The sequence below is a fragment of the Physella acuta genome, unplaced genomic scaffold, assembly GCF_028476545.2.
Source record: "Physella acuta isolate Inbredline_101_S28 unplaced genomic scaffold, ASM2847654v3 ptg001260l, whole genome shotgun sequence".
Lineage (NCBI taxonomy): Eukaryota > Metazoa > Mollusca > Gastropoda > Physidae > Physella > Physella acuta.
Genome location: NW_026732775.1, coordinates 191,800 through 214,023, shown reverse-complemented (window position 1 = coordinate 214,023; position 22,224 = coordinate 191,800). Strand labels below are relative to the sequence as shown.

Genomic DNA, 22,224 nt, shown 5'->3' with positions numbered 1-22,224 from the left:
CCCCCTCCCCCATAGACAACAGATCCAGTGTCATACAAGCCATCTCTTGACCTCCCCCCCCCCCAGTACCTCGCTTTTACCCCACCCCTCTCCTTAAACCATTCCTTGCTACAGCCAACACCCCCCTCCCCCACCTATGAAGAAAAAAACCTAGATGCAAAAAAAAGGGGCCCAATATTTCAGAATTATATAAACGTTGAATGAAACATTAATCTGCAGCTATAAAGTTCATCTATATTTGTAGTTTAAATATATAGTTATATTATCTATAGCTATAAAAATGTATAGTTAAGACATTCATCTATATTTATACTACAACTGCATTTAGAGAGAAAAGGCCCTTACATTCAGGGGAGATCAACTAAATTTAGACAGGTAGGCTGTCTACAGGTAAACTCTCTGTCTACAGGTAAACTCTCTGTCTACAGGTAAACTCTCTGTCTACAGGTAAACTCTCTGTCTACAGGTAAACTCTCTGTCTACAGGTAAACTGTCTGTCTAAACTGCCTATCTGCAGGTAAACTGCCTGTCTACAGGTAACTGTCTGTCTACAGGTAAACTGCCTGTCTACAGGTAAACTGCCTGTCTGTAGGTAAACTGCCTGTCTACAGGTAAATTGCCTGTCTGTAGGTAAACTGTCTGTCTACACGTAAACTCTCTGCCTGCAAGTACACTGCCTATCTGCAGGTAAATTCCCTGCCAGTAGATAAACTCCCTGCTTGCAGGTAAACTCCCTCCCTGCAGGTAAATTAACTTCCTGCAGACTGCCTGCATCTAAACTCCCTGCCTGCAGGTAAACTGTCAGTCTGCAGGTACAATCCCTGCCTGCAGATACACTGCATGTCAACTCCCTGCCTGCATGTCAACTCCCTGCCTGCAGGTAAACTCCCTGCCTGCAAGTTAACTCCCTGCCTGCAGGTAAACTCCCTGCCTGCAAGTCAACTCCCTGCCTGCAGGTAAACTCCCTGCCTGCAAGTTAACTCCCTGCCTGCAGGTAAACTACAAAATGTGCCCTCACCTGTGCTGCCGTGGTGGCATCCTCAGGTTTCTTGTCGTCTCTGATCCTCTGGAACCTGGGGAACCTGAGGGAGATTCCTTTCTGGCTGTCCACCTGTTGACAGGTACAGCAGGTTTAACATCTGGACGTTTAGCAACTAGACATTTAGTTTAACAACTGGATGTTTAACAACTGGACATTTGGTTTAACAACTGGACATTTGACAACTTGACATTTGGTTTAACAACTGGTTTAACAACTGCACATTTGGTTTAACAACTGGACATTTGGTTTAACAACTGCACATTTGGTTTAACAACTGGACATTTGGTTTAACAACTAGACATTTGGTTTAACAACTGGACATTTGGTTTAACAACTGGACATTTGGTTTAACAACTGGACATTTGGTTTAACAACTGGACATTTGGTTTAACAACTGGACATTTGGTTTAACAACTGCACATTTGGTTTAACAACTGGACATTTGGTTTAACAACTGCACATTTGGTTTAACAACTGGACATTTGGTTTAACAACTGGACATTCAGTTTAACAACTTCACATTTGGTTTAACAACTGGACATTTGGTTTAACAACTGCACATTTGGTTTAACAACTGGACATTTGGTTTAACAACTAGACATTTGGTTTAACAACTGGACATTTGGTTTAACAACTGGACATTTGGTATAAAAACTGGACATTTGGTTTAACAACTGGACATTTGGTTTAACAACTGGACATTTGGTTTAACAACTGCACATTTGGTTTAACAACTGGACATTTGGTTTAACAACTGCACATTTGGTTTAACAACTGGACATTTGGTTTAACAACTGGACATTCAGTTTAACAACTTCACACTTTGTTTTGGAACTTTATGATTGGTTTGAAATTATAATATAAACAATTTGACACAACGTACCAGCCCCATGGCAGCCTTGTGAGTGGGGGATATCGACAAGTCTGCCGCTTTGATCTCCCAGACTTGAACCGGTTCAAACCAGTGGTCCGGCTCGTGGGCTGCGTCCCAGGCGTAGTAGGACTTGGGCTTGTCAATGACCTGCTCCTTGAAGAAGTTGTGGTGTTTCTCCAAGTCCTCGTCAGTGAACCCAGTTCCAATCTGGAGGGAAAGGTCAGGTGAATTGTTTCGAGGTTAATGAGTTCAAGGTTAATGAGTTCAAGGTTAATAGTTTCAGGTTTAACTGTTTCAAGATTAATGGGTTCAAAGTTAATTGTTTCAAAATTAATGGGTTCAAGTTTAATTGCTTCAATGCTACTAGTTTTTAAAAAACTGGTTTAAAAGAAACCGGTTTCAAAGTAAGTTGCTTAAAGGTTACTGGTTTTAAGGTATTTAATTTTTAAGAGTAACTGGTTTCAAGGTTAACAAATTTAAACCTAACTGGTCTCAGTGTTACTGGTTTCAAGGTTAAAGTTAACTGGTTTCACAGCTAGTGACATAAAAACCAGTAACTAGTTGTGTGAATAGTGTTCTAGCCTAGTCTGGAACAAATACAGTTCTACATTTTTGTCTGTTCAGTTTTTTCTGGGTACCAAAGTTCCTATTGAACAGATGTTAAAATTTTCATCATAAAACTGTCCATTAACATCTCAGTTAGGCTCATTTTGGGCCCACGTCTGCTCCGCTGGCTGTCAAATTTGGTACAAAGCCAACAAACTGCGAGGCGTTTAATCAACATCAGACCAATGCAAATGATGAAGATATTGATTTCTTATCTCTTTCATTAACATCAACTCATTTTCTTTTGAACTGAACGGCATTAATGGGTTTTTTTTTACAAAAGGTGAAATAATAAACTATGTAGATCTAGATGGGGAAAAGCAAAACTAAATCAAAAATTTTGGAGAACAAAATAAATAAAAAAAACTATTTGAACACTGGATCCAAGTTAGTGCATAAATGAACATTGACAGATTAGTTCATTCAGAATGGAAGGGGTGTGGGGGTGGGATTAATCACTTCATCTGTGTGTGAGTTACATAAGGGATCATGGGTTTCTGGATTTTGCCAGAGTCTGTCATCTCAGAACAGACTAGACCCCCCCCCCCTCCACAAAACCCCCCACCCTTAAAACAGTGAAGATGTGCACCTTGCAGCTTGATTTTCCTAGCTTACCCCCCCCCCTCCACCACCACTCCACTTCACGTCCCCCCTCAAACTGTAGATGTGTACCTTGCAGATTGTTTGATACTCCTCTACCCCCCCCCCCCCAACTCTGCCCCCACTGCCCCTCCACTCCACTTCCCACTTCCCCCCCCCCCCCCAAATGTAGATGTGTACCTTGCAGATTGTTTGATACTCCTCGTTCTCCTCATTGTAACAAGCCAATAAGAACCCTCCATACTTCCCTGTCCTCTTGCCTGTGCCCAGGTAGCCACCAATAACCACCACATCCAGGGTGTCACCCACACCATCCAAGTAGTCTTTCTTTAACTAAAGGGAAGTAAGCAAGCAATTGTTTTATACAATTAAATGAGTTATCTTTCTTAGCATACTTTTTTTTTAATGTAAATGTGATTATAATAAATTATTCTTAGCACAGATCAAATCCATAAATTCTAAAAATATTTAATGAAATATTAACAAAGTAATTTTACATTTTAATTAAATACACTGGTAAGTTTAGATACATTTTTTGGTAGCTGTACCATGGCCAACAATGTAACAAGCATAGCCAACACTGTACCATGATGGCCAACAGTTTAACAAAAAAGTATAAAGTGGCCAACTCACCTTTAACCAGTTGTGAGAACGTTTAGCTATTTCATACGTGGCATCCACATCCAAAGTCTTCACCATGAGACCCTCACAGTTGCCTGGAAATAATTTTTTAACATGTTAATTAATATCTTTTTGTTTTATTTTTATTACTTGATAGCACTCAAGAAAATTTACATCTAAAGAAATTATATTTAAGTACTTGCGTTAAATTCCCTCGCCCTACCTTTAATGGACTCCTCCAGAAAGCCTTCGATCTCCTCCGTGTTTGAGGTGACCATAGACTTGGCGAAGACAAACTCCCCCTCCACCTCCTGGAAGGAGGAGTGCAGGAGCTCCCGTCTCCTCCTGAAGGGCTGGTCAACTAGAGACTCCCCATTCAGATACAGCAGATCAAAGGCATACACACACACCTGGACCTTGATCTGGGCTTCATCAGCATCCTGGGGAGTAGGTACATTGGCATGGCTTAGGATTAGGGCTTAGCTCAGAAGTAAGTTATAATGGTTTGTATAACTTTGCTAGCATAATAAAAACTGCTAACGGATGGGGTTTTTTTATCTTTTAAAGTATGAGACAGCATTATACCCACAATAAGCTAGAGACAGAATTAGACGTACATTACGCTAGAGACAGAATTGACAGAATTAGACCTACATTACTAAGCTAGAGACAGAATTAGACCTACATTAAGCTAGAGACATAATTAGACCTACATTATTAAGCTAGAGACATAATTAGACCTACATTAAGCTAGAGACAGAATTAAACTGACATTAAGCTAGAGACAGAATTAAACTGACATTAAGCTAGAGACAGAATTAAACTGACATTACGCTAGAGACAGATTTATATCCACATTAAGCTAGAGACAGAATTAAACTGACATTAAGCTAGAGACAGAAATAAACTGACTTTAAGCTAGAGACAGAATTAAACTGACATTAAGCTAGAGACAGATTTATATCCACATTAAGTTAGAGACAGATTTATATCCACATTAAGCTAGAGACAGAATTAAACTGACATTAAGCTAGAGACAGAATTAAACTGACATTAAGCTAGAGACAGAATTAGATGCACATTAAGATAGAGACAGAATTAGACCTACATTAAGCTAGAGACAGAATTAGACCTACATTAAGCTAGAGACAGATTATAGCCTCTTTGAGATAGAGCCTCACCTTGCGCTTCCTGGTACTCAACACCTGGAAAGGTAAAATGTGTTTCTTCTCCACGTCCCATGCCACAGCCTCAGCGTCGAGGACACAAGACTTGACGTCTGCTCCAACAACTTTCGGCATCCTTTTGATGATGTCAGGGTACTTAGACGTGTTGTCTTCAGAGTTGCGGCTGTAGATGTGGATCTTGCCGTCCTCCAGGAAATGGATCTGTAGAGTGCCATCACATATAACATCACATTTAACATCACATGTAACATCACATGTAACATCACATATAACATCACAAATAACATCACATTTAACATCACATTTAACATCACATATAACATCACATATAACATCACATAACATCACATATAACATCACAAATAACATCACATTTAACATCACAAATAACATCACATTTAACATCACATATAACATCACATTTAACATCACATATAACATCACATATAACATCACACATAACATCACATATAACATCACAAATAACATCACAAATAACATCACATATAACATCACATGTAACATCACAAATAACATCACAAATATAAATGTATATAAATAGGAAACAATATTTACTTGATTGAATTATCTTAGTATGCTAAAGTTTTCTACAGAACAAAATCCAAGTGATTAAAATTATAAACCACAAAGTAAATTTATTATAATTACTAGCCAAATGAACAAATGAATTGGATCTACCTGCGCTCTCTCTCCATCATATTTGTATTCACAGGTGAAGTCCATGTTTTCAAAACGTTTGAGCACCTCACTGACACCTTTGGTTGGGTGAGCCAACATGGGCCGCAGTGGGATACCTGCATCAGTTCATTACAAAAGGCTTTAGACATTGCTACAAATCTGTACATAACCCTTTCACCACTATTGAGTTGTTTCTCTTGCAATAATAATGCAACTTTTTAATTTTTCTGTTTTTTAAATTCATTAAATAAGAGAACAACATTAACATGTTATTTATTATTCTAGTATTTTTAGCTCACATATTAATCTTTTAAAATTAAATCTAAAGCACTCTACTGTTCGTACTTAAAAAATGAGTTTTGCTACATTTTTTTATGATACCACTCTTTATTCTTGCAGGAGTTATGTTCCTTGTTTTCAGCACAGGGAGTGGGGTTGGAGAGTTAGCACAAAAAGTCAAGGATAAAAAGTGGTGTTGGAGTGTTAGTATTTAAACTAGAAAAATACACAAATTTACAGCTGCATTTAACTGACTTGGTGTGAAAAATTTAACTCATGGCGTAAAAAGTAAAGTTCCCTTTTCAAACCTGACAGTCTATAAGGCAAGTGAAGTAGAGTTCACTTGTTTCTGTGACCTCGGCATATTAAGAGATAGTGTGGTCAGCACTATGCCCAGCTGCCTTTACTTTCCCTAACGTGAGTTAGGTACCCATCTGAGTTGGGTGGACTCAAAGACGGTCTACTGACTTGAACCCGGATTCGAACTCGACACTTACGGGTTAGCTGTCCAGCTCTCTACCGCTAGACTACTCCACCCCTCATGAAGAGTCAGTTAAAATTAAAAATTAGGCCTGGGGTCAGTAGACAACTCACCTGGGGTCAGCTTACAATGTTCTCTCAGATTCTCCAGGCCATGTTCCAGCACTATAGGAATTATGGCGTCGTAGCTGGGTAGCTCACTGTTAGACAAGTGACAAAATTTGTTGGAGAAATAAACATGTACAAACAAAAAGATTTGTTATAGAAATATGTCTGGATGTACATACAACAAAACTTGTTGGAGAAATAAACATCTTAATGTACAAACAACAAAATTTGTTGTAGAAATAAACGTGTCTTAATGTACAAATAAAACAATTTGTTGTAGAAACATGTCTTAATGTACAAACAGCAAAATTTGTTGGAGAAACATGTCTTTGTGTACAAACAACAAAATTTGTTGTAGAAATAAACATGTCTTAATGTACAAACAAAAAACTTGTAGAATTGATGTACAAACACATGGTGTGAGACCTACTCAAGAACAAACTATTCAATGAGTTTTCTTTTTAAAAAAAACAAGGCAGTTGAATGTAGGTCGGGTGGAGGGGGGTGGAATGACTTAATAGTTTTAAATTCCTCACAAAATGTTATTTATGGGTGGTAAATGTTCTTCAGTCAGGTCATCAGAGTAAATTAGAATAGTGGTCATTGGCCAAATGTAAGTTTTGTATGTGCTTTAGTTATAATCAATTTGAAAAAAAAACTAAAATGAAACACAAATGTGAGCTTTTAAATAAAAAGATGTTACAAGGGAGGGGTTGTTTGCAATGTTTTTAATTGATTAAATTTATCTTACCAATATGTTGTTTTAATTGTTAAAGCTGCCTCATCTAACTTTAATTAATTAATTAAATTTATCTTACCAAACTTTAATTAATTAAATAAATTTGTCTTACCAATAAGTTGTTTTAATAGTTAAAGCTGCCTCATCTCACTTTAATTAATTAAATAAATTTGTCTTACCAAACTTTAATTAATTAATTTAATTTGTCTTACCAATAAGTTGTTTTAATAGTTAAAGCTGCCTCATCTAACTTTTTCTTTAATGTTTCTGGTCCAAGACCTTTTCCTGCATCTAAAACAGGGGGAGGGTACTCTGGAAAATATAATGACAAATTCACTAAAACATGGTTATCTTCCCCTAATACAAATTTAAGTCAACCAATTTCCAATGAACACTGAAAGCTTAAAGCAAAAACATTCTACTAAGATCTCCAATACACAACAACAATTTTAGAGAAAATTGTCTGTTGCTCCAAGGGTTATTGGGATTATATCAATACAAATGAAAGGAAAAAATTTGTGCTTTTGAAATATGTTAATCAACACAAACTACAAAATTTAAAAATATCTTTGCTTAAAGCATTTGGTGCAGAATAGCAGAGTATTTTTTTACCAGAAGTGGCAAGCTGATTTACCTTGAGTAGGGGGAGTTAAAAACAGGGCATGACCAAGGGCAGTAAGCACGGACTGTTCCGCCAACCCAATGCGAAGTTTCCCACCAAGTGAGCGGACCAGGTAGCGAGCTTCAGAGTGACGACATGCCACAAACATCCCTTTGATCTTCTCGATTTTTTTAGACATGGCCTGTTACAGAATATATGAAATCATTAACTTTAGTCATGCTAATTAGACACCACCTTTTACAGAACAGAATATCTGAAGTCATTGACTTTAATCATGCTAATTAGACACCAACTTTTACAGAACAGAATATATGAAGTCATTGACTTTAATCATGCTAATTAGACACCACCTTTTACAGAACAGAATATATGAAGTCATTGACTTTAATCATGCTAATTAGACACCACCTTTTACAGAACAGAATATCTGAAGTCATTGACTTTAATCATGCTAATTAGACACCACCTTTTACAGAACAGAATATATGAAGTCATTGACTTTAATCATGCTAATTAGACACAACCTTTTACAGAACAGAATATCTGAAGTCATTGACTTTAATCATGCTAATTAGACACAACCTTTTACAGAACAGAATATCTGAAGTCATTGACTTTAATCATGCTAATTAGACACAACCTTTTACAGAACAGAATATCTGAAGTCATTGACTTTAATCATGCTAATTAGACACAACCTTTTACAGAACAGAATATCTGAAGTCATTGACTTTAATCATGCTAATTAGACACCACCTTTTACAGAACAGAATATATGAAGTCATTGACTTTAATCATGCTAATTAGACACCACCTTTTACAGAACAGAATATCTGAAGTCATTGACTTTAATCATGCTAATTAGACACCACCTTTTACAGAACAGAATATATGAAGTCATTGACTTTAATCATGCTAATTAGACACAACCTTTTACAGAACAGAATATCTGAAGTCATTGACTTTAATCATGCTAATTAGACACAACCTTTTACAGAACAGAATATCTGAAGTCATTGACTTTAATCATGCTAATTAGACACGACCTTTTACAGAACAGAATATCTGAAGTCATTGACTTTAATCATGCCAATTAAGCCTACATCAACTTGATTGTGTAGCTGGTACATCAAAATGTTTTGTAAACACGTTATCAGTGTTCAATGTTTTCATGGTATGGCATCGTTGGGTGACCCTCAGAACCTGTAGAGTGTCCCTAAGTCCACCAAGCCCTGTTGGTTACCTGACAGGTTAGGGTAGCAGAGGCAGTTAGTCATACAACTAACCACACTATCCCATACTATACTGAGTTTAAACAGGTGAACTCTACTTCAACTGCCATATTGATCTTAAGGGCTAAAAGGGTAACCATGTTAATTTTCAGAAAATCTTGTTACTCTAATCCTGTCATCAAGCTTCATTAACCCACAACAGAAAAACCAACCCAACCATGGTTAGATTTCATTTCATTGTTCAGGCAGAAATGTACTTGGTCAAATAACATTTTTAAAATGGAGTAAAATACCTAAACACTTCAACTGTGAGGTCATTCAAACAAGGATTAGTGAGGCTCCATGTCTGATTTGTTAACAACAAAATGCTTTTAAAGTTTGAACATGTGTAAGGCTTTTTTTTAAATAGTCTTGTGAATAAGGACTAAAAATAACTCCATTAGAAACTTTAAAAATTAAAAAAATAAAAACATACAGAGTTTCCTCAACCAAGGCAATCAACAAAACAACTTTACAAACTGGCAGAATTCACACAATAACTTTAGAAACTGACATAGAACCAAGAAAACAACATTACAAACTGACATAGAACCAAGAAAACAACATTACAAACTGACATAGAACCAAGAAAACAACATTACAAACTGACATAGAACCAAGAAAACAAGATAAGAAACTGACTGAGTTCCCAGACATGGAAGCAATGTCCTTGAGTTTTGTGAAGACTGCAGAGACTGTCAGCTTGGGTGGGGCAAACATCATCTTCTGGTTGCTGCGGCTACTCTGTGGTCAAAGGGAAACAAAAAAATGGGATATGTTTCTACTTGTATTCATAACACAAAATTTTACTTGTTACTTTAAACTCTTTTGTAACCAATGTTAAAACAGTAGACACAACTTTTCAAAAGCTGAAAATTGTTTGGAGGGGAGGGGGGCTGTAAATAGGAAGATTAGGTTGGGGGAGGGGAGTTAGTGTCAGTGGGTGGGGGGGGGGGGGGGGGGGGAGGGTCAAGACTTACCTCAGCCACAATGCCCAGGTCACCTTTCTCTTGAGCTTCTTCTTTTATTTTGTCCACATTACGGCCTGGAAAAGGGGCAATAATCAGATTAAAAGTCACAAGTAATCCATAGGATTAAATAATCACATATCATCTATTAGATCAAATTAACTAAGTCAGTAGTTTAATTTACGTAATGTACATTTTTTCAATATAATGGAATTAGTTCAGTCCCAGCCTTCAGGTAGCCCTAAACAAGGTGAGCAGCTCTGGGTTTACCTGTGGCTTGTGCTATGGCCTTCATGAGCACCGTCTCCCCAATGCCCAGCTCCACGCCCTGGTAGGCAGGGGCCAGTTTGTTCAGACACAGGTACACACAGTGCAGCAGGTCGCCAGGGGAGAGAACAATCACAGAGCGGAAGAAGTTGCACATGATTTCTGTCATCTTTAGCCTGAACATTGGGATGTTAAGTTTAAAAACAGAGTTACAGACTAATTTCAAAGTTTAAACACAGTTGTAATAGACTGGGTACATGCAAACAGTGTTGTGTACAGGGGAGTTGGCGAATGTGAGGTTAGGGAATGGGAGGTTAGGGAATGGGAGGTTGGGGAATGGGAGGACAGGAATATAGAGGATGGGGAATGGGAGGACAGGGATATAGAGGATGGGGAATGGGAGGATGGGGATAGGGAGGATGGGGAATAATAGGTTGGGGAATGGGAGGTTCGGGATATGGAGGATGGGGAATAGTAGGTTGGGGAATGGGAGGATGGGGAATGGGGGGATGGGGATATGGAGAATGGGGAATAGAAGTTTGGGGAATGGGAGGTTGGGGATATGGAGGATGGGGAATAATAGGTTGGGGAATGGGAGGTTCGGGATATGGAGGATGGGGAATAGTAGGTTGGGGAATGGGAGGTTGGGGATATGGAGGATGGGGAATAATAGGTTGGGGAATGGGAGGATGGGGAATGGGAAGTTGGTGAATGGGAGGATGGGGAATAATAGGTTGGGGAATGGGAGGATGGGGAATGGGAAGTTGGGAATGGGAGGTTGGGGAATGGTAGGTTGGGGAATGGTAGGTTGGAGAGTGGTAGGTTGGGGAATGATAGGTAGGGGAATGGGAGGTTAGGGATAAGGAGGATGGTGCCTGCAGTAATGCCCCCTTAACCCCCTTGGTGTGGTACTTGTAGTCATACCCCTCTCCCCCCCCCCCCCCCATATTCTGGACCAGCACCCAGAAGAAAGTAGAAACAAAAAATCCATGAGATTCCTACCTGGCTGAAGTGTTCTCTATCAGCTCCAAGGTGCGTGCCAGAGCCAGGTATGGTACTCTGTGGACAAGAGAACAGATGGCATTAAAGTGAGGCTGGGGTGATGGTGGTGGTAAAATTATGGGGTCAAGGAATGTGGGTCAGTGGTCAAATTATGTGGGTCAGTTGTCAAATTATGTGGGTCAGTGGTCAAATTATGTGGGTCAGTTGTCAAATTATGGGGGTCAGTGGTCAAATTATGTGGGTCAGTTGTCAAATTATGTGGGTCAGTTGTCAAATTATGGGGGTCAGTGGTCAAATTATGTGGGTCAGTTGTCAAATTATGGGGGTCAGTTGTCAAATTATGTGGGTCAGTTGTCAAATTATGGGGGTCAGTGGTCAAATTATGTGGGTCAGTTGTCAAATTATGGGGGTCAGTGGTCAAATTATGTGGGTCAGTTGTCAAATTATGGGGGTCAGTGGTCAAATTATGTGGATCAGTGGTCAAACTATGTAGGTCAGAGATGGAAGCAGTCAAATTATGTTCCTTTTTAAAAAAATTCCAGTTGTGTGCAGTTGTTAAACAAGTGCTTGTGATGTCTCTTGAAGGTGTTAAACAAGTGCTTGTTCCTAATGTGAATGTTGGCCTGATGGCTAATGATAGCTCATGAAATAAAGCCTGTCTCTACTCACTTCTCTTTGTGTTCCCAGAATGCATCCTCCACTGGATTATACTTTGTCTTAGACGGATCATAATCAGCTCCAGGGTCATTCTTCTTGCTGCCCTCCAGACTCAGCCTGCAAACAAAAGTTAATGTAATGTTGAAACAAGACTGAAACAAAAGCAGGCATGGGGCTACAGTGTTGCCCTTCTACTAGTACAGCTAATGGTGGTTGCAGCTGTTATCAAGTTATCCTGCTGGATAAACTGTTGGTCACAAGGTCAGGTCTGTTGCTTGCAAGGTCACACACAAGGTCAAATGCCGCTCACAGGGTCACACACAAGGTCAAGTTTGTTGCTCACAAGGTCACAGGTCTTTTGTTTAAAGGTCAAAAATATGTTGGTCAAGGTCATACATCTGAGGGTCACATATCTGAGGGTCACATATCTGTGGGTCACATATCTGATGGCCACATATCTGTGGGTCACATATCTGTGGGTCACATCTGTCACCACAACTCCCCCAGCAGGCGCCTGTCAGACGTGTGGAGGGTCACCACATTCATCTCACCGCCGCCAGGGACTGATGTTTGGATACAACTCTGTGCGCATGCGTATGTCGTTCGTCGTGGTATCCCCCTCCTCCCCGTGTACAAATGGGTTTGTCCCGGGTTACATTGTGAGTAATCCACGGCAAAAAGTTTTCATATAGTCCCAGTGCACGTGTGGGATGGGTAGGCCAGTTAGTGGCGGCAAACATGGTGACACGTCACTCAAACATGTGGTGACACATCACTCAAACATGTGGTGACACGTCACTGAAACATGTCTACTGGTGACACATCACTCAAACATGTCTACTGGTGACACATCACTCAAACATGTCTACTGGTGACACATCACTCAAACATTTCTACTGGTGACACATCACTCAAACATGTGGTGACACATCACTCAAACATGTCTACTGGTGACACATCACTCAAACATGTCTACTGGTGACACATCACTCAAACATGTCTACTGGTGACACATCACTCAAACATGTCTACTGGTGACACATCACTCAAACATGTCTACTGGTGACACATCACTCAAACATGTCTACTGGTGACACATCACTCAAACATGTCTACTGGTGACACATCACTCAAACAGGTCTACTGTTGACACATCACTCAAACATGTGGTGACACATCACTCAAACATGTCTACTGGTGACACGTCACTCAAACATGTGGTGACACATCACTCAAACATGTCTACTGGTGACACATCACTCAAACAGGTCTACTGTTGACACATCACTCAAACATGTGGTGACACATCACTCAAACATGTCTACTGGTGACACGTCACTCAAACATGTGGTGACACATCACTCAAACATGTCTACTGGTGACACATCACTCAAACATGTGGTGACACATCACTCAAACATGTGTTGACACATCACTCAAAAATGTCTACTTGTGACACATCACTCAAACATGTGGTGACACATCACTAAAACATGTCTACTGGTGACACATCACTCAAACATGTGGTGACACATCACTCAAACATGTGTTGACACATCACTCAAAAATGTCTACTTGTGACACATCACTCAAACATGTGGTGACACATCACTAAAACATGTCTACTGGTGATACATCACTCAAACATGTGGTGACACATCACTCAAACATGTCTACTGGTGACACATCACTCAAACATGTGGTGACACATCACTCAAACATGTCTACTGGTGACACATCACTCAAACATGTCTACAGGTGACACATCACTCAATCATGTCTACTGGTGACACATCAATCAAACACGTCTACTGGTGACACATTACTCAAACATGTGGTGACACATCGCTCAAACATACCTACTGGTGACACGTCACTCAAACATGTGGTGACACATCACTCAAACATGTCTACTGGTGACACATCACTCAAACATGTCTACTGGTGACACATCACTCAAACATGTCTACTGGTGACACAGCACTCAAACATGTGGTGACACATCACTCAAACATGTCTACTGGTGACACATCACACATCACTCAAACATCAGACGACTGAACGTGACACAAGCACACAAGAATCAGACGACTGAAAGTGAAGCAGACTTTCAATTTTTATTTTTCAACCAACCCAAGTCTGTAAAGAAACCTTTGGGGAACTGAGACTCGAGTCAGTCTCCAAAGTCTAATTGAAGAAAAACTGGACAGTGGACGTTTGGACAGATCGTATTTACATTGGCTGGACCAAGCAGTGTACGCCCGGGGTGGGGGCAAAGAAAGGAGGACCAATAGACAGAAACAAATAACAATCTCCACACTCGAGGAGAAGAGTTTAGAGGGTATGTTGTGTCTGTAGAGGAGGGGGTGTCTTCAGGGGAGCGGGGGTGCCTACAGGGGAGCGGGGGTGCCGTCAGGGGAGCGGGGGTACCTTCAGGGGAGCGGGGGGTGCCTTCAGGGGAGCGGGGTGCCTTCAGATGAGCGGGGCTGTGGAGTGAATGACCTATTTCAAATAACTAGCTTTGTGTTAGCTCTTGTTTTTTCTCTCCAAATTAATCCTGTTAGTCTCCGTAAGGGGTAGAGGGTGGTGGGCTGATTGTAGGATTGGAGGGCTGATTGTAGGATTGGAGGGCTGATTGAAAGATTGGTGGGCTGATTGTACGATTGGAGGGCTCATTGTAGGATTGGTGGGCTGATTGGAGGATTGGTGGGATGATTGTAGGATTGGTGGGCTGATTGTAGGATTGGTGGGCTGTTTGGAGGATTGGTGGGCTGATTGTAGGATTGGTGGGCTGATTGTAGGATTGGTGGGCTGATTGTAGGATTGGTGGGCTGATTGTAGGATTGGTGGGATGATTGTAGGATTGGTGGGCTGTTTGGAGGATTGGTGGGCTGATTGTAGGATTGGTGGGCTGATTGTAGGATTGGTGGGCTGATTGTAGGATTGGTGGGTTGATTGTAGGATTGGTGTGCTGATTGTAGGATTGGAGGGCTGATTGAAATATTGGTGGGCTGATTGGAGGATTGGTGGGCTGATTGTAGGATTGGTGGGCTGTTTGGAGGATTGGTGGGCTGAATGTAGGATTGGTGGGATGATTGTAGGATTGGTGGGCTGATTGTAGGATTGGTGGGTTGATTGTAGGATTGGTGTGCTGATTGTAGGATTGGAGGGCTGATTGAAAGATTGGTGGGCTGATTGGAGGATTGGTGGGGTGATTGTAGGATTGGTGGGCTGATTGTAGGATTGGTGGGCTGATTGTAGGATTGGTGGGCTGTTTGGAGGATTGGTGGGCTGATTGTAGGATTGGTGGGCTGATTGTAGGATTGGTGGGCTGATTGTAGGATTGGTGGGCTGATTGTAGGATTGGTGGGCTGATTGTAGGATTGGTGGGCTGATTGTAGGATTGGTGGGCTGATTGTAGGATTGGTGGGCTGTTTGGAGGATTGGTGGGCTGATTGGAGGATTGGTGGGCTGATTGGAGGATTGGTGGGCTGATTGTAGGATTGGTGGGCTGATTGTAGGATTGGTGGGCTGATTGTAGGATTGGTGGGCTGTTTGGAGGATTGGTGGGCTGATTGGAGGATTGGTGGGCTGGTTGGTGTTGGGGCTAACTTAGCGTATTGGGGGCTTATTGGGTGGACGGTTGGCTTATTGTGTAACCAGTAAGATGATGGGGTTATGTTGGGCCGATTGGTAGCATGCAACCTATTAACGGACAGTTCATCAAATTTCCAATCAAAATGTACTTTGAAAGCTTTATGTAAAATTTTGGCAAAGTAATGTAACAAATCTGCTGTCTACAAAAACTACAATAACACTAGCACACAACACACACAAAAACACACACACACATACACACAAACACATACACATCCTCACACAAAAACACATCCACACACAAAAACACATTCACACAAACACACATCCCCACACACTGACTTCCACCCCCACCTTAACTAAATCGTGTGACTGACCCTTGCCACCTTAAGTCAGTGTTTGAAATCAGGCAGGCTGAGTCTGACATCTGCGCTCGTCTAATCGTACGACCCCTACAAACCCTAGAACCCCCATCGGGTTCGTGTGCTTGTGACAGGATGACTGCACCAGATTCTCGTTTGGTTTATTCACAGCGCAGGTTTTATTTGGGGGACAAAACTTTCACATTTGGGGGACAAAACTTTCACATTTGGGGGACAAAACTTTCACATTTGGGGGACAAAACTTTCACATTTGGGGGACAAAACTTTCACATTTGGGGGACAAAACTTTCACATTTGGGGGACAAAACTTTCACATTTGGGGGACAAAACTTTCACATTTGGGGGACAAAACTTTCACATTTGGGGGACAAAACTTTCACATTTGGGGGACAAAACTTTCACATTTGGGGGACAAAACTTTCACATTTGTGGGACAAAACTTTCACATTTGGGGAACAAAACTTTCACATTTGGGGGACAAAACTTTCACATTTGGGGGACAAAACTTTCACATTTGGGGGACAAAACTTTCACATTTGGGGGACAAAACTTTCACATTTGGGGGACAAAACTCACATTTGGGGGACAAAACTTTCACATTTGGGGGACAAAACTTTCACATTTGGGGGACAAAACTTTCACATTTGGGGGACAAAACTTTCACATTTGGGGGACAAAACTTTCACATTTGGGGGACAAAACTCACATTTGGGGGACAAAACTTTCACATTTGGGGGACAAAACTTTCACATTTGGGGGACAAAACTTTCACATTTGGGGGACAAAACTTTCACATTTGGGGGACAAAACTTTCACATTTGGGGGACAAAACTTTCACATTTGGGGGACAAAACTCACATTTGGGGGACAAAACTTTCACATTTGGGGGACAAAACTCACATTTGGGGGACAAAACTTTCACATTTGGGGGACAAAACTTTCACATTTGGGGGAATAAACTCACGTTTGGGGGACAAAACTTTCACATTTGGGGGACAAAACTTTCACATTTGGGGGACAAAACTTTCACATTTGGGGGACAAAGGCAAAGGTTTATATTTGGGGAACAAATTAAAGGTTCACATTTGGAATGAGGGGAATAAAAGATTATATTTTACAATAAATATTTAAATTATTCAGTATGATTTGTAGGCTGGTAAACGGACACCGAAAGAATTTTGTGTGTGCTGAAATTGTGCATGAATCTGGCTACAACTAGCAGAAATTTCCAGTGATTCTCAATTGCGGTGGGAAGAAAAAATGTGAAAAATGGGAATTCAGCGTTGCTGAAGGGGAGGTCGCTAGTAGGTGACGACTTTTGAAGGAAAGTTGATCCTCTCAGGTCAAAGGTCATGGAAGGTGGGGGGAGGATTAGCTCGTGCTCAGTCTAATATTGAACTGAAAATGTCGGCAGAATTAAGACCACGTGCCAGCATGAGCATACATGTGCAGAAGACAAGCAATCCTGCCGGTCGTCTGGAAATGCGAGTTGTGGCCCTTGGTGTCATGCTGGTCGTCTGGTGAAGGGTGTCTGGTCTGGTGGAGGGTGTCTGGTCTGGTGGAGGGTATCTGGTCTGGTGAGGGTGACTAGTCTGGTGGAGGGTGTCTGGTCTGGTGAGGGTGTCTGGTCTTGTGGAGGGTATCTGGTCTGGTGAGGGTGACTAGTCTGGTGGAGGGTGTCTGGTCTGGTGAGGGTGTCTGGTCTTGTGGAGGGTGTCTGGTCTGGTGAGGGTGTCTGGTCTGGTGGAGGGTGTCTAATGTGGTCTGTTGTCAAGTGGACTAGTAAGGTAAAACACATGAAAATAACTTTTTTCAAGTAACATCAAGGGCAAAGGACATAAGGGTCTAGGGTGTGTATATGGGTAAGTTATCAATCTGTGAGGACATTTATCGATCTCGATGGTTTAATCCTACACATGGCTGTCCTACACAACACTAAGCTGTCCTACGCAACAAAATGCTGTCCAGGAGAGACTAGGATGCCTCACACCTTAACCTACAGTAGACTGTCGTAAACTCACCAATGCTGGTATTTTAACTCACACGCTCTTCACTTCATGGCGCAGGTTTTACTCACGACGACAGACAACAGCACTGAAGCATCACGTCACTTGTCACCAATCACGTTACCCACTGTACCTGCCCAGAATGTCACCAATCACGTTACCCACTGTACCTGCCCAGAATGTCACCAATCACGTTACCCACTGTACCTGCCCAGAATATGTCACCAATCACGTTACCCACTGTACCTGCCCAGAATATGTAACCAATCACGTTACCCACTGCACCTGCCTAGAATATGTGGTGTCACCAATCACGTTACCCACTGTACCTGCCCAGAATATGTGGTGTCACCAATCACGTTACCCACTGTACCTGCCCAGAATATGTCACCAATCACGTTACCCACTGTACCTGCCCAGAATATGTGGTGTCACCAATCACGCTACCCACTGTACCTGCCTAGAATATGTCACCAATCACGTTACCCACTGTACCTGACTAGAATATGTCACCAATCACGTTACCCACTGTACCTGCCCAGAATGTCACCAATCACGTTAACCACTGTACCTGCCCAGAATGTCACCAATCACGTTAACCACTGTACCTGCCCAGAATGTCACCAATCACGTTACCCACTGTACCTGCCAAGAATGTCACCAATCACGTTACCCACTGTACCTGCCCAGAATGTCACCAATCACGTTACCCACTGTACCTGCCCAGAATATGTCACCAATCACGTTACCCACTGTACCTGCCCAGAATATGTAACCAATCACGTTACCCACTGCACCTGCCTAGAATATGTGGTGTCACCAATCACGTTACCCACTGTACCTGCCCAGAATATGTGGTGTCACCAATCACGTTACCCACTGTACCTGCCCAGAATATGTCACCAATCACGTTACCCACTGTACCTGCCCAGAATATGTGGTGTCACCAATCACGCTACCCACTGTACCTGCCTAGAATATGTCACCAATCACGTTACCCACTGTACCTGACTAGAATATGTCACCAATCACGTTACCCACTGTACCTGCTCAGAATGTCACCAATCACGTTACCCACTGTACCTGCCTAGAATATGTCACCAATCACGTTACCCACTGTACCTGCCTAGAATGTCACCAATCACGTTACCCACTGTACCTGCTCAGAATGTCACCAATCACGTTACCCACTGTACCTGCCTAGAATATGTCACCAATCACGTTACCCACTGTACCTGACTAGAATATGTAACCAATCACGTTACCCACTGCACCTGCCTAGAATATGTGGTGTCACCAATCACGTTACCCACTGTACCTGCCCAGAATATGTGGTGTCACCAATCACGTTACCCACTATACTTGCCTAGAATATGTCACCAATCACGTTACCCACTGTACCTGCCCAGAATATGTGGTGTCACCAATCACGTTACCCACTGTAATTGCCTAGAATATGTCACCAATCACGTTACCCACTGTACCTGACTAGAATATGTAACAAATCACGTTACCCACTGCACCTGCCTAGAATATGTGGTGTCACCAATCACGTTACCCACTGTACCTGCCCAGAATATGTCACCAATCACGTTACCCACTGTACCTGCCTAAAATCTGTCACCACCAAACTATCGACATTATCCGACTAAACCCCTTTAAGCGGGTTGCCGTAATAAAGGCGGATGTGTAATCGTTACTGTGGCTGAGTTTTTAAGGGCGGGGTGGCCAGAGAAATTCGGCAACCACCCAGCCCCCTTTTGAGGGAGTTGAAAGGAGAATCCTCTAAACGGGACACATTTCCGAGAAATTAATGAGCGCGCGACTTGCTGGAGTGTCGTAAGAGAGGGGAGGGGTGAGGGAGGAGGGGCGAGGAGTGGAAGAGACAAATACATCGAGAGGGACAAGTTTCCTGAGCCAAAATCTGAATAGACACCAAACGATAATAGGGGGAAGAACTCTGCTAAAGTTAAGCAACTCGCATGTGGAGCTAATTTCTTTACGTGGAGTTAAAACTTAGCAGCGCGCAGTTTTCGCCCTTTATTTGTATTTCGACAAAACTTCACAATTTAATAAATGTTTTAATAATTTTACTTTGTTTGGCTGCGAGAAAAAGAATAGCATTTACAAGAGTTGTATTTCGAATATCCAGCAAGAGAAATTTCGGTTGAAAATTGAGGATTTTTATGTTATGGTGAGTTGGTCATGTGTTTATTTAACCGAGCGGGAATACCCGGTATTGCGTCACATGGCGCGCGCATTATCTCAGGAAAATTTACAGTTGTGTTGCAGTGTTAGCAGTAAGGAAATCTCCGCGGATTAAAAGGAACAGTTTCAAAGTGTATGCATTCAAGGTAAGTAATGTCAGAAATTGTCGACTGTTTTGACCGTGGTGTGATGGTGTGTGTTGATAGCAGGGGCGGGTAGAGAACAGTTTGTGGCGGGAATTGATTGGCAATCGTCTGCTCCAGCCAGGCGGCACCCCCAATTAAAGTGTTTACGTATCTAAAGCGACCACAGCGCAACTAAATCTATCGACCACAATGCTCGTGGACTGGAAAATAAATCTTTTATTTTGGTTTGTGTACAGGAACTGAAGCTAGCGAAAGTAAGAGAAATTATATGGCAAGTATAAACATATATCAAATCCTGGTTCAAGTCAGTACAACCCCCCTAAGTCCACCCAGCTCTGATGGGTACCTGACTCTCTTTAGGGAAAGTAAAGGCGGCTGGGCATAGTGCTGACCACACTATCCCTTCATACGCCGCGGTCACAGAAACAGGTGAACTCTACTTCACTTGCCCCATGGACCGTCAGTTTCGAAAAGGGAACTTTACAACTTTACTTACATACATTTATAGCTATACATCTAACACGAGTCAGGTACCCATCAGAGCTGATGAAAGATTTAATAGACAAAAATATTGAAATTAATGTTATCCCGACTTTATATATATATATATATATATATATATATATATATATATATATATATATATATATATATATATATATAAAGTCGGGATAACATTAATTTCAATATTTTTGTCTATTAAATCTTTCATCACGTTTTATCTGACAAATCTCCTCTACGCCCATTTAAACACTCAAAACATTTAAAAATCAAACTTAACTCGATCAATGCTTGAATGCCCACCAAAACATCATGAACATCATGAAAATAAATGATTGGGGTCGAAGCTCAGTGTCAGCCGTGTGTACTTTTAGCCTAGTCATAACTTCCATTACGTCGCTGTCTCTTCTCGATGGTTGTAGTTTTTCTGTTTTCTTTTGCTTTCGGTTTAGTTTTTTTACGTTCTTGTACACGGAGTATAGAGGAAGTATTGTAATAGTGCAAAAAAATTGAAATCGTCGGAGAAACTTTGTTTTGTAATTTTGTATGTGTGTTTATATGTGTATGTGTGTGAAGATAATTTGAGTTACGGGGTCGACGTGGCAAAGCACTTGGTTGATAAACCGAAAAGTCCCAAGTTCAAACCCCGATAGCCGGGGACAATGACCTATCTAGGAGAGAAAACTCCAAAGTCAAACAACTGCTACATTGTTTGTTTTTTTTCATGGACAGTCAAAGTATGTTAAAACAAATTTCAACAGACAGATATGCAGGCTGAAATCAGAGCCAACTGGCCATATTAAGAACGAACAATAAAACTTCAGTATCATTGACAAAATTTTCATATGAATATTATAAATGCAACTGGTAGTTTTCTATTGGTACGTATTCTACTTTAGGTTTCTCAAAAAAAAAACGACTACTTAAGTACCGAAACGTTAGGGGGCGAAATTTCACATTTGAGCATTAGAATGCATGAGCAAGCTTCTATTAACTTTAGAATGATCTCTGTTTAACTAAAGTGATACTTTTATTTCTATAGGAACATGAGAACTTAAGTACTGATCTAGTTAGGGAGAGGATATTTCATATATATGTGTAAAAGATTTTAGATTATTTTCAATTATTGATAACCGGAAGTTGTACATTATTGTAGTTCCGGTTTATAAAATATCGATAACTCGAGTGACTTCAGTTAGGTGGTCTAAATTTCAATAGGCATTTATATCAACTTTTGGGCGATTTCCGGCACCTAAAGTGGGGTACCTCACTCTACTTCCGATTTCTCAAAAACCTACAGATTATAATATATATATATATATATATATATATATATATATATATATATATATATATATATA

The 22,224-nt window shown here is 41.0% G+C and overlaps 1 protein-coding gene across 2 annotated transcripts in view; it reads right to left on the bottom strand.

The window, feature by feature from the left end:
- The window catches only part of LOC131957720 (DNA ligase 1), a 58,312-nt gene that overhangs the window by 6,500 nt on the left and 29,588 nt on the right, over positions 1 to 22,224 (bottom strand). For both annotated transcript variants that reach the window (XM_059322466.1, XM_059322467.1), the window contains 15 exons: positions 12,035 to 12,139; positions 11,366 to 11,422; positions 10,367 to 10,539; positions 10,109 to 10,173; positions 9,771 to 9,872; positions 7,870 to 8,038; positions 7,448 to 7,547; positions 6,503 to 6,588; positions 5,630 to 5,745; positions 4,925 to 5,131; positions 3,967 to 4,183; positions 3,756 to 3,838; positions 3,303 to 3,455; positions 1,926 to 2,123; positions 1,019 to 1,111 (listed from right to left, as the gene is read on the bottom strand). In XM_059322466.1, the coding sequence (XP_059178449.1) occupies positions 1,019 to 1,111; positions 1,926 to 2,123; positions 3,303 to 3,455; positions 3,756 to 3,838; positions 3,967 to 4,183; positions 4,925 to 5,131; positions 5,630 to 5,745; positions 6,503 to 6,588; positions 7,448 to 7,547; positions 7,870 to 8,038; positions 9,771 to 9,872; positions 10,109 to 10,173; positions 10,367 to 10,539; positions 11,366 to 11,422; positions 12,035 to 12,139 (1,924 nt within the window). The remainder of the gene's footprint in view (positions 1 to 1,018; positions 1,112 to 1,925; positions 2,124 to 3,302; positions 3,456 to 3,755; positions 3,839 to 3,966; positions 4,184 to 4,924; positions 5,132 to 5,629; positions 5,746 to 6,502; positions 6,589 to 7,447; positions 7,548 to 7,869; positions 8,039 to 9,770; positions 9,873 to 10,108; positions 10,174 to 10,366; positions 10,540 to 11,365; positions 11,423 to 12,034; positions 12,140 to 22,224) is intronic.